This window comes from Pundamilia nyererei, unplaced genomic scaffold (genome assembly GCF_000239375.1).
Source record: "Pundamilia nyererei isolate P.nyererei 1_Seehausen unplaced genomic scaffold, PunNye1.0 scaffold00021, whole genome shotgun sequence".
Classification (NCBI taxonomy): domain Eukaryota; kingdom Metazoa; phylum Chordata; class Actinopteri; order Cichliformes; family Cichlidae; genus Pundamilia; species Pundamilia nyererei.
Window position 1 is genome coordinate 2773124 of NW_005187422.1, and position 17176 is coordinate 2790299.

Consider the following 17176-nt stretch of genomic DNA (forward strand, 5'->3'; position numbering starts at 1 on the left):
CCCCCCCCCCAGGTCATGTCGCGTGGATATTTCTCCTCCTAGGACATGGCGTCCACATATGGGGACATCATATTTTGGGTTGTCAAGATAACAATACTCAGTTTTGCTCTTTCAAATATCTTTCAATTGAGCCATATTGCTCAAAGGGACACAATTGTTGTTTCTCATTTTGTTTTTGTACTCAGGAAAAATGCTGCTGTGTTTAGACACCAAATAAAAAGTTTTCCACATGATTACTGAACTGAAATAGCAAAGAGAAATTAAAAATGCATGCCATGAAAGAGTTTGGGTCTTAGGAGGCTAAGACACTTGATCTGCACTTGTTCCAGTGAGTGGTTGTGTACTTTGTGCGGTACAGGGTTTGGTACAGTATGTGGTTTAGTGTGTGGTGACAGTGTGTGTGGTGGGGAGCCTGTTTCAACAGTCTCGCAGGATTTCTTTTACCCCTGGCAGGTTCTGGAGACCCCAGCGATATAGGCAATCTGCAGGTGCCTCCGCTCACCTGGCTTCCCTCACGAAGGAGCCTGCTATCGCTACAGGTAGTGCCTTGGCCTCTTTGTGGGTGCTGCGGTGCCATCTTTGGCTCTCAGTCCCAGCTCCAGCTGGACGACCAGGACTTTCTGATGAGACTGTCTGTCGACTCTGCAGTCATGTTTGGCCCAGGGACAGCCCAACTCCTGCAACAGGCTCGAGGCAGCCACGGTGTTGCACAAGAGATAACAAGTGGCCTGCTCAGGCGCTCTGCAATTAGAAGGGAGCCCAGGTCTTCCACACACCAGGTGGCTTCTAAGGTTCCAGCATAGGGCCCTGGGGACCTCAAAGGTGGAGATCTTTTACAGACATAGCACCTGCATGCACCAGAAACAGGGAGGCATGTGCAGCTGAGGCTCATCTTTCCTTTGGCCGTTCCCTCTCTGCCGGGCAGCACAGGGTGGCTTGGTCTGCTCTGGGGGTGTATCTCGCGTCGTGCTCATGACCCAGGGCATCCACCTGCAGTTTCCCTCTGCTGGGAGGCCGGGCCTATTCTCCAGTGGCCCCTACCTTGCCCCTGTCCTTGGGCAGGAGACAGTAGGGTGGATATCAGGAGGAGGATGAAGACTCTGGTCTCCACTTCCCTGACATGCCTAGGGCAAAGATGGGAAAAGTGGGTGTCTCACAGGCAATGGTGGATCAGCAGGATGGCTGTAGGACCCTATCTATCCAGTGGCCCCCCCTCTGGCTCCACATATTCTCTGTTTCGGTGTTCTGCTGCTTTTGGCCGGGACATTGTGGGAGCTCCCAGTTCGGAAGGACATATTTGTCCCAGGCGAGCGGATCTCTGTCCTATCCCTTCCCCACAGGGCTCTGGCAGCTGCCTAGCCCCTGAGAGGGTGAAATTCCATACTCAGGGCTGCCAGCCCATGTGCTAGAGCTGCAGGAGCCCCGTGCAGATCCACCAGGGCTGCCTACTCCCTCGCTCAGGATTGTTATATTCAGGTGCGCAGTCCACAAGTGGACCCCCAAGAGACTACAGCGGATGCCATCCTGCAGTTCCTGCAGTCCCAGCCAGAGGCGGGCCGTGGCCTCGGTTTCCCCGTGGGACCTAGGCTAGGTCCTTGACGCCCTTCAGCACCCTCCTTTGAGCTGCTGAGGGGCACTGACCTGAAGTCGCTGTCCCTGGTAACAACCTTCTGCTGGCCATACTGTCTACCAGATGGATTAGGATCACTGCAGGTGGTTTCCAGGCACCTGGTCTCCCTGCTGTCCCCTCCCACCTGTCCCAGTCAGTGAGCAAAGCTCACAGTTTTTGACTGTTTTGACTGTTTTTCTTGTGAAAACAGTCAAGATATAAGGTTTACCTTTTACTTTAACCTGAGTTCTAAATCTAAAGCCTAACTGTATTTGAAGACAGGCAAAACAGACTCAACCAGACTTAATCTTGTTTGTCTGTGAGTTTTTAATTAGACTGATTATTTCCTTTGTTCCCTGATTGCCAAGACTTGGGAGAAATATTGGCAATCAACTAAAATGACATCCTCTGATTGGTCGGGGATAAAGCTAGGGTCGACACCTTACACTTCATATGCTAAAGATCTTCTTCCCCATGAATCACCGTATCAGACTGCTGCTGTCATTGTTAGTCCAGTGGTGCAAAAAACTTGACCTGAGTCTTATTAAATATAGTAAACAATATAATATATAACTGTATTTCATTATTTTAGTTACATAATCACAATTACCTATTTTATTACTTTTCACACAAACACATGGAAATATTCAAAGAGGCTCAACAGTAATTGGAATCATCATACAATAATAATAATAATAATAAAAACGCATCTCCACCAAAACACAATGAATTTCAAGGCATTTCAATGGGGGTTAAGGATATCTGCACTGTGGCTGTGCAGCAAACATATGCACGTCCAACAGCAGTTATCAACAGTGTTTCTGGTCATTTTAACTGAACAAAAGTGAAATAGATTTATTAACAGCAATTAAATATTTTTTTAAATGTCAAGAGGCTATTAATGTGTCTCTACGAACAAATGGACCGCCTGTGATGCAGCTGTAATGTGTTGTGTAGGCTCAGAATGATATGTCACCACTGCCATCTTGTGGGGAAAAAGGTGTAATACAAACTTTTATTTCACTGAATATGACATGTTTACACTATAGTGTGGCATGATCGGATGTAGGAACGATGACTGACCATGATCACGGTGCAGACTGAGATAACATTTTGCAAAGGCTTAACTGTCATCACAATTAATATAAAAACTCCACAGATTAATCATCTGTCACAGAACATAAACCAAAGAGATGATTTTGTTGTTAGCTACAAGAACAGACAAACAAAAGTCAACCTAGAACATAACCTGAGTGAGACGACTACAATATTACTGCACTACACAACATTATAAAACGCAGAGAAAGTGTATTGCTGCAGGAATAAAACGTCTACAATCATCCTGTAAGTCCCACAGGATTCCTTCCTTTGCTTATAACAGCAATTCAGTAACTAGTTTAACCACAAAAAACACGGTTATTTAACACAAGTCTCATTTCATGGATGCAAAGTGTTACATTTGGCCACAAATGTGCACTATTACAGCACGGAGGAGTTTTATTACAGCATTCTGAGTGTAATTACTACAACACATTACACTAGAAATAATTGAAGGCAAAGCTCCCACTCAGTGTTGACTGATTCAGTGCAAATGTTGTTACTGAATATTTTATTAACCAAACACTCAACTGTTTCTAGATCATATTAAATTAGAGATAAGGATTGCAGTTGTGTCATTTAGCTAAATTGAAATCTACCCTTGCTCAATAGTCGGCAAGCTACACGTAAATCAAATGAATGCAGATATGAAACCGCTATATATGCAATATAAATACATCTTCCACGTATCTTCTGTCCACAGGAATAGACACGATAGCTACAAAATAGTTCCTTCCTCAAGTATGCACTACAGTGTACAATGTAGAAGTGTTGCATACATAAAGGTATCAAGGATCAGCTCGGTAAAAAGAAAGAGCCAGCTCCTCCATTGTGCATCTGTGTGCTGACATGTGGGGCTCAGTGCCAGTTACGCCCAGCAGGGGGCAGTCTTATCCGATACATTACATCAGGCAGCCAGACTTGCACTCATTTCTCAGTGTTTGTGATGGTTCTTAAATATTGCACTACAGTCACAACGGGTGTTCGGGAAGGAGGAAGTGGAATCACGGCTCATCTGCGATCATCTGGGCGTCAGTCGCTACAGGCTACAGATACTCTTCTTCTTTAATGTAGAGGATCTCGTGTGCCGAGCTGGGAACCTGAAAGAAAAGACTGGCCGTCAAAGGCTGAAGAGATGTCTCCATAGAAACTAAATCCAGATATATGAAATAAATTAAAATACACATTTGGTCCCTGACTTCAATGTAATAATTTACTTTTCTTCCCATTCTTAGTAAATATGTACAGCATTTTAATGTAATATGATCTTTTTGGATGTGTCACAATTTCTAAAATGTCCAATGTTGTCTGTCACATGGATGAACCATTTGCACTTTCAGGTAATTGGTAGCTAAACAGAAACAATGTTTAGCTAAGGCTCAGCTTGCACTTACAAAACTGGGAAAGAGACATTTTATACACAAAACCTCTCCAACAGTTTTACACAGTGCTCCATTTTTCTATGTACAGGCTGACTTTCTTAAGCCACTCGAATCTGTCATCAATGACTGACAGCGTCTGGAAATGTGTGAATGAATTAATCTCTAGACTGGTCCAAAATTTCAACACAGCAATAAAACCCTCAGTTTTTAGTGCTAGTAGCTAAAAACAAAACACTAAAAATGAAGAAAAATAAACAAAAACTAGCTAAGATATGTGCTGCTGTTTTAGTGAGCTGAGTCAGCCAGTCTAAGGAGTATTTATTGCTTATTTCTGGGACTGTGTATGAAGCACTTGTGCTGTTGTGTTGTTTCATTGTCAATCTCTTCATCTATTAACTGAATTGGAAGCATACATTTAAATCTAAGCCTTCAGTACGTAGAAGAGGACAGGACTTTACATGGACTTCACATGGACTTTACATTGCCCCTTGGGGATAAATAAAGTCTTTTTGACTTTGACTGAAGCTCCTCATCAGATTTGGTGATACACGGACTGTTGAAACAGTTGAAAGCATATATGATGCTGGCTTGAACTTTGTGTATGTGCTGCTACTGAAGCATCACTCGTTCTTGCCAGCAGATGGTGCAGCTTGGACTGCAGGTATGAAAGTGCTGATGATGTGGCTCTGCTGTTGTCGGCCTGCCTTCACTGACATAATGTGCCCCTTTTTCCATTTAGTGATGCTATGTTTATTAAATGTACTCTTTCCAGATCCTATCTCCTCCATCCAGGATTTAATCAAATGGTCAAAACTGATCAATGTCTGTACCTACCATGCCATTCTGAGTCTAACCTTTTCCAAGCGTAACCTGGAAACTGGGCATAAAAATAGATACGACTGTGTTGACTATAAATTTGTTATTGACTGCTACCTGACCCTCCTCCTCCCTCACCTGAAATAAACTTACTACCTTCAGCGGACATGTCCGCTCCTCCTAGCCTGCTGGTAGCGCGGTCCACTTCAGTGTTGACAGGCTATCACTCGTGAATTGGAGCTGCTTTTACAGAGCAGGTTACTGCTCAGGACCACAGACCGGTGACAAAGCAAGAGATGGACTTATTTTAAAGGTAAATAGTTAGAAGTAATACTGTGGCCTTTTTCCAGATCGGACTCAGCCTTCCGATGGGGCAGGCGGGAGCGTGACTGCACATGCAAGTCAGTCATTTTGCGTCGATCAGTGAGTGTATTACTTTATTTAACAGTTCTATGTGTCTCGCTGTCTTTTATACTTGAGAGTACGATTAAAAAAGAGTACGATTAAAAAAACTGGTTATTAAAAAAACTGTTGGTGTTTTTTGTTCTGCTAAAACATCTTTTAGGTCTTTCTCTACGCAGGAAAAACACTGCACTGCTGTTTAATTGGAAATAATTGGAAAAATGCTGAATACTGAATCTCACAATCTGCTCCACTGACAAATGGTTCCCATTAATGTGCAGTGTACATTTGCTTATTATCAGCTAATACTATTTTCTTACTCATATTAACAGAGGTTGAATGATTTGGAGTCTACATATATTCTCAGACAGATTATTTAAAAGTCAAATAAATACTAGTGGAGTATGTGATGTAATATAACACCGCTAAATTAAAACTACATTTAAATGCATGCTGCGGTTAATAGATTTGTGGTGTTTGAAAACGAAACCTTTTCCTTGTTAAATACAGAGTTAGGCCCCGGTCACACAGGCCTAGAGGTGGGTCAACCTTTTCACTACCGAGGATCCCAACCCCAAATGTGGATGACAAACCCTCCAATACCTCTGAGATGGTGACATCGGAGAAGAGGGGGAGGGAGGATGGAGCAGTGAAACAAAAAGAAATGGACGTTAATTAATAGATGCATCATTCGAAGTAGAGTGTTTGGAGGGCAGCCCAGCTCCTGAAATTCAGATAAATGATCTGCAGTGAAAAATGTTGGTTTTGCTTTGTTACTTTTACACTGAAGTTCTACATGCTCTGTTTCCGTCGTGTGTCAAACATCTTCAAGTTCCAATACAGCTTGAAGACTAAAAGGTGAGTCCGGTCTGCATCTTTCATGCAAACTACAAGTTAACACTGCAGTCTTAGAACAACCAAAGCAATCAGATGAGGGATTTTATTTGGCTGGTCTCTAGGCCTCTAAGGCAGTGAGCTCGTTCACTATGAACCTGATATTAAATAGTATAATTCTGCTTTCACTATTTAAGCAGTGGAGTTCCTGCCAGGGGAGCTTTTGCTGCTGTTTGTGGATTTGAATTCAGAACCTGACACACAACAGAGATCTGCTTGTTTTTCTGTTCACATTACTTCAAAAAAGGCTTTTTATAAAGTGCGCTCGAAGGGAAACTCCAGAGCTTTTACACATCAAAGTCTGTTTACAGGTAACAAGGAGTACTACTGCATGTGTGGAAAAACTTTGTAAAAAGTCATTTGAGGTCCCAGAGGGAGCTGCGTGAAGTCTGACAAATGTCCTCAGGTGATGCCACTGGAGCAGGAAAAGCAAAAAAAATATGGCTGCATTGTGGGTAATGTAGTCACCAAGTTTTGACAAGAAGAAGAATGCATGGAAATGCAAATAAAGATCTTTTTAACTGGATAGGGAATCTGCTAATAATACCAGTGTGAGTGGGGATGTTATTTTCAGCCCACTTACAGCTATTTTGTGTAAAGCAGGCTCAGATCAGCAGAGGCTCTATCTCAATGGGACAGATGTGCAGTGAGCAGGTAGTCAGACTGTTAAGGTCCTTTTCAGAACGTATTACTCCTCACTAGTCCTTCACCACAGAGTGCCGCTCGGCATGAAATCACAGCTGCTTGCTGAGGTTTAGAAACAAATAAACAGGTGAACTGTGGCTTATGAGAGGCAGCATCTGTCACTATGGATACCAACAGCTGTCCTGATTGTTCAGCGGTGAGGTAATGCAACTATTCTCTGGTTTACTCTACAGACTATACATAACCCTTCCACTTATACTAAGTCCATGTGTACCTGGTTGACTCCTCCCACTACCAGGAGGCGGTCTCTGATGACGATAGAAGAAGCGGAACATCTGGGGAAGTTCATTGGAGCCAACCTTTCCCACTTCTTCTTCTGAGCATGAAAGGCCTCCACAGTGTCTAGTGCTGAAGGCTCATGACCTAAAGAATGGAGAAGAACAGCTCAGCGAATAATCTCTATGCTTTATTCTAGTCCTCTATACATCCAGTTTACAAAGCTAAGACTAAAATGTATTTAGTCTGCAACCCACGTCCATCCCAACATGTCCTTTCATTCTGTTTCTGACTGAATGTCTTATCTGTGTCACTGATGGCTGCTCTGTACTGTGTTGGGATCTTCTTACTGCTGTCCTGGTATTTGGCTTTTCATGTATGCATGTGGAAGGGCATGGAGGTCCCACAAGAGAGCTATGCCAGTATAAATTACAGTATACATTACTGCAAATGGAGATAATAATCTTCTCTTGATTGTTACAGTAAAATGTATCAAATGTTTGAACTTGCTTGTGAGGCCTTGTTATACTTGCTGGTGTGCAGGAGATTTCTCAGGGGAAGCTCATGTTTACAGAGAAGTTTCAGGATTTTGCTTAGTTAACAAAACTGCCACTGATAATTTATTCAGACTATCTAAAGCCCAGCAATCCAAAGTGTTCAGGCAGTAAAAAGTGATTACAAATCATCAAGTCCTTGTGTGTAGGTTTTTCAATCAAGCTGATCAGCAGAAATTAGTTTGCAGTTCATCTCTCTTACCAAGTCCTCCTGCGACCACCATCCGTCCACGCAGGAAGGCAGCAGCAAAGTCAGCTCTCTTTGTTTTCATCGCCACTGTCTCCTCTGACTTCAGCCAGGTGCCTGAAAAAAGGGAAAGGATAACAAGCGACAGCTGGGGTGAGCATGTTTGTGTGTGTGCACAAGCTCATAAAGTAGATGAGGTGAAGTCTGGTGGCACCGTAGTCCACCTTCAGCGAGATAGGATGCTGCTGAGTTTTCAGAGGATGACCTACCCAAACAGGTCACCCACAAGGCAGCTGCAGCCAGGACAAGGATCGCACACACACAGGCAACAAGGACAGAAAAAGGTTATAACGAATTCAAAGTACAGGAAGGGAGAAAAGGAGGGTCAAAATAATGTTGGGAGGGAGTCTAGTTGAATGTGTGTTAGGACACTGAAAAAGTCAACAAGAAAAAACATTTATCATTTGGGCTGACGCTGCCGGAAACATTGTCATAGCCGTCATATCATCATATTTCACTGCAGAGCTGGAAAGGTACGTTGCCAAGCTTTCAAGTTGCTGGGAGACTTTGTTCTGTTTCAGTCCTCAGTGCATCTAGGAGGCCTTATCGGGCTGTAGCTCAGGAGGTTGGTGGAGCAGGTCATCTGCTGATTGGAACATTGGTGGGTACATCCCTAGCTCCCTGCCTGTATGCCAAATATCCTTGGGCAAGAAACTAACCCCAAGTTGCTCTCCAATGCTTCCATCGGAGTATGAATGTTAGTCGGAAGGCACTGAAAACAGTGATATGGCATGCAGTGAGTAGAAAAGCGCTATATAAGAATCAGTCCATTTACCATCTACACATATCTTTATAATTGTGGTTTGTATGATCTGAATGTATACTAACCATTCAGACCATTTAACCAGATCCTTTTTAAATTCAACACCTATTACTTGTGTAACAAAATTACATGTAATCAAATGACTTAAAGTCAGCATTTTGGACACATTTGTTTGATTGTGTCAATAACACCACTGCATTCAAAACTGAAGCCTCACTGCTGGGAATTGAACGCAGGTGCAGGGTTAATTGAGCGCTAATTCTTATCCACCATCAAACAGCTATTGGCAGCTTTAATCCTAAAATATTGGTAACAACATTAAAATCATCAGACAGGTCACAGGTGGGAAAGACTTTATAATTTAATCTCCTTAATCACCAAAACTTAAGACGGACAGTGTTTTCTTCAGTGCTGTCTGATGTGGTTGTCACGGGGAAGTGACATCTGCGGCACTCACGATGATAAAATGTGTAGTTGATAGTAACAGGAAATGGAAATTCAGCCATGAAAACAATGTTTCTCTTTCCCCAACAGATTCTGCAAAAACTTCTCATTTTACTTTCAGGCTTTGTTGCTGCCAAGCTTTGTTTATCTGAGGAAAACCCAGACAGGAGAAAACCGTGACAGAGGAAGACAGATAACTTCATTAGGGAGTGAAGGAAAGCGAGGGAGAATTAAAAAGATAGAGACAGAACAGGAGAGAAAAGGAATGTCTTACACTTTATCTTTGTCTATCTCACCTTTCTTCTCTCTCTGCTTTTTCTTTGCACTTGTTTTTCCCCCCATTCTCCTTCTTTACCTTCTCTTCCGCATTGCCTTGTTCCTACCATTTTTCTTTCTCCTTTCTCTCTCTCTCCCTTTCTTCCTACTCAATCTTTTTAAGAGGTAGAGACAAGGTCGAGAGCGACAAACAGAGGTAGAGAATGAAAACGAGATAAGAAGCCAGATGGTGAGTCTTGCTGTGTGTTGCAGCAGTGTGTAATGAAGAGCCGTGCTTCTCTTTCCAGCCTGGTTAAGTTAAACTAAAGGGAACAGAGCAGAGATCACAGCTGGCCGTCCACTCTGTTCTGTTTTCTCCATAGCAAAAAAATCCTGTCTTGGTGTTGAACATCATCTGTGCAATTCAAAAAAACCCAGAAGTTATTTATAGTTAGGAATCAGGTTAGACCACCAAAACATGGTTGTAATGTTGAATAATGTGATGCATAATAAGCAGATAAGCTTTAGCTTCTTTATGTCGCTTATTATCAAATTGCTTGTTAAAAAATGTTCACACACAATCACAGCTTTAAGGCTGTATGTGAGTCATTTCATAACACTAATGTCCAACAGACTTGGATCAGATGTTAATGGAGCTTTAGTGTTCCAGCTCTACAGTACAAAGTCAGTGCACATTTCAATAGTCTGACTGAGCTTTCTTGCTGAAACCATTGATACTCAGGTACTCATCACGACTAAAAACAGCTACTGGATTAAATACTTATTTGCAACAGTATTGATATCAAGAGTGGCGCCTCTGCCTCCTCCAGCTGACATACAAACACATAAACAGTAGCCAGCAATTACTGACAGTCACACTAGCAATCTATTATTATTAAAGTAGTACGATTAATAGACGGTGTTCATTAAACAGGATAATACAGTTATATGTGTCTACAGTGTGACTGAGGCAGGAAAAACTCTCCCAGCCACTAACGACAGCCTTACCAACTCTATTTGATCAGCAATGAGACATGACGAGCGCGGGACAACCTCTGACAACCTCACAATATTGTTTTCAATTTGTTGTTATTTTATTTTATTCTTTTGGGCTGTACTTATGTTACTGTATTTTTTGGCACTATGTCAGACAACTTAAGTACAGTCCTGTGACTGACATTGTTGTTATTGGTGGTCTGGCTGTATTCAGGAGGTCGAGCAGGTCATCCAGTGATTGGAAAGTTGGTGGTTTGATTCCTGGCTGCTCTGTGGCAGCATGCCAGAGAATCCTCAGCCAAGAAACTAACCCAAAGTTGCTCTTCGATCATTGAAGTGTGAACGTTAGATCGACAACACTTAGGCATAAAAAAAAGTGCTTGTATGAATGGGTGAACGAGGCATGGTGTAAAAAGTGCTTTGAGTCCTCCACGAAAGTAGAAAAATGCCATATAACATCCAGACTAGTACTATTTTTATCTTTGTTTTAAGAAAAAACATTCTTCCCCCGTGGTGTCAAAATGGCATCAAGTAGTTAAGTGTTGGTACTGGGTTTGATATTCTAGTATTGTACCAACCCTACCAGTGCAAAGACATCTCAAGTAGATTATTTCCTGCTGTTTGCTGCATGTGAGAAAGGACAGTTGTGGAAAATATCCTGACCTGATTCACCAGAAATTGTCCAAAGCAATATCTAAAAACTGCTTGATTTTTGCATTGTGAAAGATTCTGGATGTATGCTCTGAATCATCGACATTTAAGCTGCAGCAACAGAGTCTTTTGATTAAACTAAACCTTAAGAAGAGTTATTAGTTATTTTGGGAATTGATGGTAATTTAGTCCAGTAATACTGGGTCATTTTTGTAGGATGTATTTTGAAATATTATGTAACAAAAGTGCTGTATGACAGCAAAACAATCTCATGTAGTGATATGTAAATCGTCTTTACAAAACGACCACTTCAGAGCACAGTGCATTTCCTGTGTCTGCTTTTTATTTTTAGCGGTTGAATAAAAATATCTCTCGTCACTGCACTACATCGTCTGTTAAAGACTTCATTACAAAAGGGCAGTTCTATAACCTGGTCTTTGATGTTTTCTTCTATATTTGTATTCATAAAAACAGGCATCAATCTAGAAAGAATTCAGACAGTAATAGCTGATTTTCAAAGAGTGCTTACAGTGTTGCAGGCTGGGTTTTTGTCTTTAAATTACAGCTGTGTCAACACATCCTTCTACAGACTTGTGGTTCAATCCTTTGAGACTGAGCTGCAACTGCAGGCCTCGTTCCTATTTGCTTTGGAGGGATTACACAAGTCTTCATGCCAAGATTTTCTTTGTAGGATGCGGGGAAAACACCAGCATGCATTATTCTCCTCTGGTGGGAGACTGCAGAGGAGAATAAAGAGGCGAGAACGAGAGAGAAAACACAGAGAGAGGATTTCAGATAGAGAGAGAGCGAGACAATGGAATGAAGGAGATGAAGCGATTCTCTGAAGACTGGGCTTTGTAGTCTGTGTGGTGGTAATTTCGTCTGTGGCTCTCCTCTGTAATTGTCCCTCATGATTAAAACTAGAAAGGGATGGTGATTGGTTCTCGCTCTTTGATAGCTTGGGTATGTCACGTTTGAAATCTTACAGACTGCTGACCGCACAGATGATCCTTTTGGACAGAATGTATCTCACTATGATGTTCTGTCATTTCTAATAATTACAAGCTGGTCTAAGAAGCCAGTCCACTTTTGCTCTATTCTCATTTCTGCTTCATTCCATCTGCTTTGTTATGTTTTAGTCCCTTCTGTTTTTTTAAATTATCTCAAGCGGGACATAAATCACAGTCACAACATGGGAGTTCGTTTGTTATAAGTAGGTCTCGGGGGGACTGCATCATTTGTGGTTATTGTTCATGTTGCCTGAGCTGTACGAGCTTTAGCAGAACAAAGGAAAGTGCTGCTTTGTTAGATGCAGTAAAAGCAGCAGAATTCATTATTCCAGCTGAAGGTTTGTAACAGAAAAGCAACTGAATTTGAAATTTTCAATCACACTGAAACACCAGCTGAGGTTTATCTGTAGCTCACAGCTTTTGTGCTTACTGAAGATTTAAACTTTTACCATTGGTGAAGACTCAAGCACAAATCTCGACTTATTATTTGGTTAATTTAGGAAGAATCAAGAGGTTTATTGTCATGTATGCCGCACAGCAGTGGTGCTTAGCAATGACATTTTTACTTTATGAGTTCCCCACACACAAATAAATGAAAATAAATAACTAAACTAAACAAAAAATAAAATAAAATTCAATACAAAATACTATACACACAAGGCTAGAGTGTAGTCAGAATATAAATTGCAATTAGTATGCAAACTACTTTAATTCAAAGACATCCAGAATGTTTTAGCGTTGTTATATAAACTGTATTATTTAATAACATTTTATAAGTGACAGTAGGAATCAAACAAACATAGAAAAAGGTGTAGGCCACACCTACTACTACTAGAAATATTAATCTCAGTTTTTTTATGCCCTCTTTTCTGTCTCCTTCCACCGTCTCTCCTCACCGTTCTAACTGACCCATGGCAGATGGCTGAGCCTCCCTGACCTTGGTTCAGTTCCTTTTAAATGAGAGTTCTTCCTCCCCACCATTGCCAAGTGAACAGGCACCTTACAAAGTTGTTGTCAACTGATGTGATATAAATAAAGCTGAAGCTGAAAAGCTGATTGGATGGTTCATATGCAGGCTGAGAAGCCCACAGATGTTGTTTTTCCACCCAAAGTAACTTTTTCCCTTCAGGTTCTCGTATGTCTGCATTTCTACTGCAGTGAAGATCCGTAAAGATTAGACAAATTAGTCAACTGACGTAGTGACAACTGTGTTTACAAGCAGGATTATAAAAACATAACAATCACATTAAATCTCAGCAGTCTGCATCTCTTTTTCTGTTCTCCAATTTCATCACTTTCTTTTTGTTAACATCACTCTCTCTCTCTGTTCACTTTCTAGCTTGCTTAACCACCGCCACTCATCTCTCTCTTTTATTTTCACTCACTCTCTTTCTCTAAAGCTAAATCTCTCGGGATTTGACCAAAGTCATATTAAGCAAAAAAACAAGAAAGATGACTCGAGTCATCCAGCACAACAACACTACTGATTTACCACCGGGCAACAAACTGTTTTGAAAGCTCAGTCGCTGCTAACCAGCTAGTTCTACATCGTCCAAAGTAGGGAGACATGAGATTCAGGTTGGTACTGTTAATGTTCCTTGTGTTGGACTGAAGTCATTCTTTTCCTTTGGAGAGCCACTGTTAATAGGGGACCAATGCTGGAGCTCAGTGGGAATGCACAGCAGGAGAAGCACTACCACAACCTGCTGCAGTTCTAGATTGTAACGTTGGGGTCCATCTATAGTATAAAGAACGTACTGGAGAGGCATCTGCTCATCATTCTGTTACATACTGTAAAAATGCTTTGCTTATTAATAGGTTTTAAAAAACATGTTAGCCTCACTGGGTTGCACAGTGGTTAAGACTGTTGCCTCACAGCAAGAGAGCCCTAAAGGCAAAATGGGGTCCAGGTTCGTATTAGCAGCTGATGACAGGAGGGTGACTGGAATTCTTTGGGAAATTGTCTTGTTTCTGGTATCTGGATATTTTTAATTGCATCTTGGAATGGATGTTTAACCAATCATCCTCAAGAGTTAGTCTCAGAGTTTGTCACCTTTAGTTTAGCGTATCTTTGCACAAATCATTTATTTGAACAATTCTGTTTCACAGAGCTGCTGTTAAACGATCTCCGATAGCTCGCCATCATCAGCTGCACCTCACCTCAGCACATCTCTGCTGAAGTTCAAACACCAGCAGCTCTGCAGCCAAGTATCACCTCACAAGCAGGGATTGTAAGAATGCTACATAAACTTAAGTTAGAGGATATTTTTCAAGTTGAATTCCATGAGAAATGGCTCCAGTAGCTCCAGGACCCTTGCAAAATATTTAAACAGCTTTTTGTCCAGTTTCTAAGACATGAGCCTGGGCCTTTACCCTTAACAACACTGTTAAAGTGAGATGAACGGAATTTTCTTTGTGTGGTGCACAACACTGAAATCAACTACTTTGGAAACTAAACAAAAAAACATGAAAAAACCTAAACTTCGAAAAATAAACTGTCCATATCAGGAGTTACCACTTGAAGAAAGTGGGAAAAATATTTCCTGAGTAATTTGGGTGCAACATTACTCCGGCAGCATGGTTGCCTCACAGCAAGAGGGTCCTGAGTTCAACTCCACCATCAGGACAGGGTCTTTTTGTTTGCATGTTCTCCCCATATTTGCATGGATTCTCTCCAGGTGCTCCGGCTTCCTCGCACAGTCCAAAGACATGCAGTTAGTGGGGATAGGTTAATTGGAAACTCTAAATTGCCCATAGGTGTGAATGTGAGTGCGAATGGTCGTCTATGTTTCAGACTGGTGACCTGTCCAGCGTGTACCCTCCCTCTCGCCCCAAGACAGCTGGGACAGGCTCCAGCCACCCCCGCGACTGAAAAGGATAAGCAGAAGAGAATGCATGGGTGGAATTTGGGAGAACTGACACCTTAAATATTTTTTCTAAAACAAAAATGTGTCATTTTCAGGCAATTTTCTTGCCACAGCTTCGTTCTTTGCATTTCCTTTGTACTTGTTGCGTCTTGCCCACATTGCGACATTCGCTAACAGGCGTGTGTCTTAATACTGGCAATATGAAATGGAACAGTAATACAATATCACTGTGTGACAGCAGATTGCATGGTGTGTGTGTATGTGTGGAGAGATACTGCTGCAGATGGATGATAAAGCAATCTGTTTCTGGATCTTGTAATTTAAAGTGCTTCTCATCCCCAACCCTCCCTCAGCAGCTCATCTCCCATCTCATCTCCACCAAAATTAGATTGGAGAAACGGGGTATGGCTGTGTGTGTGTGTGTTCGTGTGTGTGTGTGTGTGTGCGTGCACGCACGTCTGCCTGGATCAGTATCAAGCGTTTGTGTGTGTTGGAAGTTATTTTATTTTCATCTTTCCTCTTCTATCTGTCACACATAAGGCAAACTTTCTCCCCATTATCATACATTAACATTATCACGCCCATGTTCTGCTTTATTTGGCTTTCATTCGACCGATCCCAAAGTGTGACCACTTTTCCAGCTCTCTAAAATGACTTATTGATTTTTCTTCTCCCTTTTCTCCTTCCGGTCTCTTCTCAATTTGTTCACCTGTTACTCTGGGGTGCCTTTGCTGGATAGAGGGATAAGTCATGTCACTGTGTTTAGGGACATGGAGTGTGCACAGAATTAAGCAAGGAAAGAAACCAGCTATCTGCACGGTGAGGTTGATGTTAATCACTGCTTTGTAAGAGAGCAGGGTCTAATTGAAGAGGGACGCAATTGCAAAAACGAGATAATGACTTTTATTTTTGGGTAGAAGACTTGATGAAACCTCTGAGTGCTATGAAAACATCCCTCACGTATCAAGCTGAAGTCAAGCGGTGCTCAGTCCGCCAGTCTTCATTGTGCTCTGTAGGAATTAGCATTTCTTTTCTTTTTTGAAAAGCAAAATAAAGACAGGAAATGAGAGTAGAAGGATGGATGGAAGGTAATGTTTGAATGCATTACATTTTTCAGTAATGCAGTAATGTAACAAGTTACTGTATCGAAGTAACTGAATTACATTACAGCTACCATTATTTTAATTGTGACACTCCAGAAATTAGCTGCAATCAGCTGATTTCAGTTTGTGTGCAGGGAGGACAAACAGCATGATAACACAAAGCTAACAAAGATCCCAGAAGAATGTTAAAGCTGAGCGAATACTAAATTGAGCCTAGGAGCCGGAACCTTCAAAGTCTGTGTGTTCTGCCTTCAACGGCTTTCACTGGTTTTCTGTAGACACTATAAAATATCCTATGTGTCCTCATTAGGATAGGGATTTGTGCTAGCGTTTGGGACTGTAGCATTGGGTTTATATTATTAACTCTTCATTATATGAGAGTGCAATGTGGAAATAAGTGAGTAGTGTAATGAATTACTTTAATAGACAGATACCGCCTGACTGTTAGTTGTCAGCTAGCAGTCAGCCACTGGGAGTCTGTCCTCTTATCTACTTTCCACTTTAAATACGTCGTTTCACTCAGTTGCAGACTAGAAAAGTTATCTATAGATGGTTTACTCAGTATAATTCTAGAGTCTTTACCTAATATATATATAAAGCGCATTAAGGCCACTGTTTTGATTTGGAGCGATATAAATAAAACTAAATTGAATTTCATATTCTTTTGCTAGGTTTTGTTGTAAACCTCTTCACCGATTAAAATATAAAAACTTTGATTCAAGTTTTGAAAATGTAAAATAAATGGATAAAACTTCACAGTCAATTTGGGCATCATCATTTGCAGATCATCAAAACTATTTCCAGTAAACAGTTCTTCATTCATCCATTTCAATATAATCTAATAAATAGATGCAATTTAAAAGAAAATTAAATACACAGATGTGCAGACGTAGAGGTTAATTAATTCTGAGACAGGCTTTATGAAGGTGTTTCTTTGGACACTGGCTGCTTTGTAAAGGATTTTCAGTCCCGTTCTTGTATCTTAGAGGGGAATGTTTTTTTCAAGCTCTGTTTTAACCAACCATACAAATGAAAGTGTATTCAACCAGCGTTATTGTGATAGATATGCGTAGGACAGCTTTTTGGGCAGAGTTTGATTGAGCAAATAGAAACAACCTGTCATGGTCCTGGGTCGGTGACCCAGCGCTTTTAGTTATCATTTTC

General features: G+C 41.3%; 1 protein-coding gene across 7 annotated transcripts in view; it reads right to left on the reverse strand.

Moving 5' to 3' along the window:
- Positions 1-2598: 2598 nt before the first annotated feature.
- The window catches only part of klhdc8a (kelch domain containing 8A), a 66766-nt gene continuing 52188 nt past the window's right edge, over positions 2599-17176 (reverse strand). For all 7 annotated transcript variants that reach the window (XM_005726674.1, XM_013909201.1, XM_005726673.1 and 4 more), the window contains 3 exons: positions 7879-7980; positions 7121-7269; positions 2599-3807 (listed from right to left, as the gene is read on the reverse strand). In XM_005726674.1, coding sequence (XP_005726731.1) covers positions 3754-3807; positions 7121-7269; positions 7879-7980 — 305 coding nt within the window. In that variant the 3' untranslated portion in view covers positions 2599-3753. The remainder of the gene's footprint in view (positions 3808-7120; positions 7270-7878; positions 7981-17176) is intronic.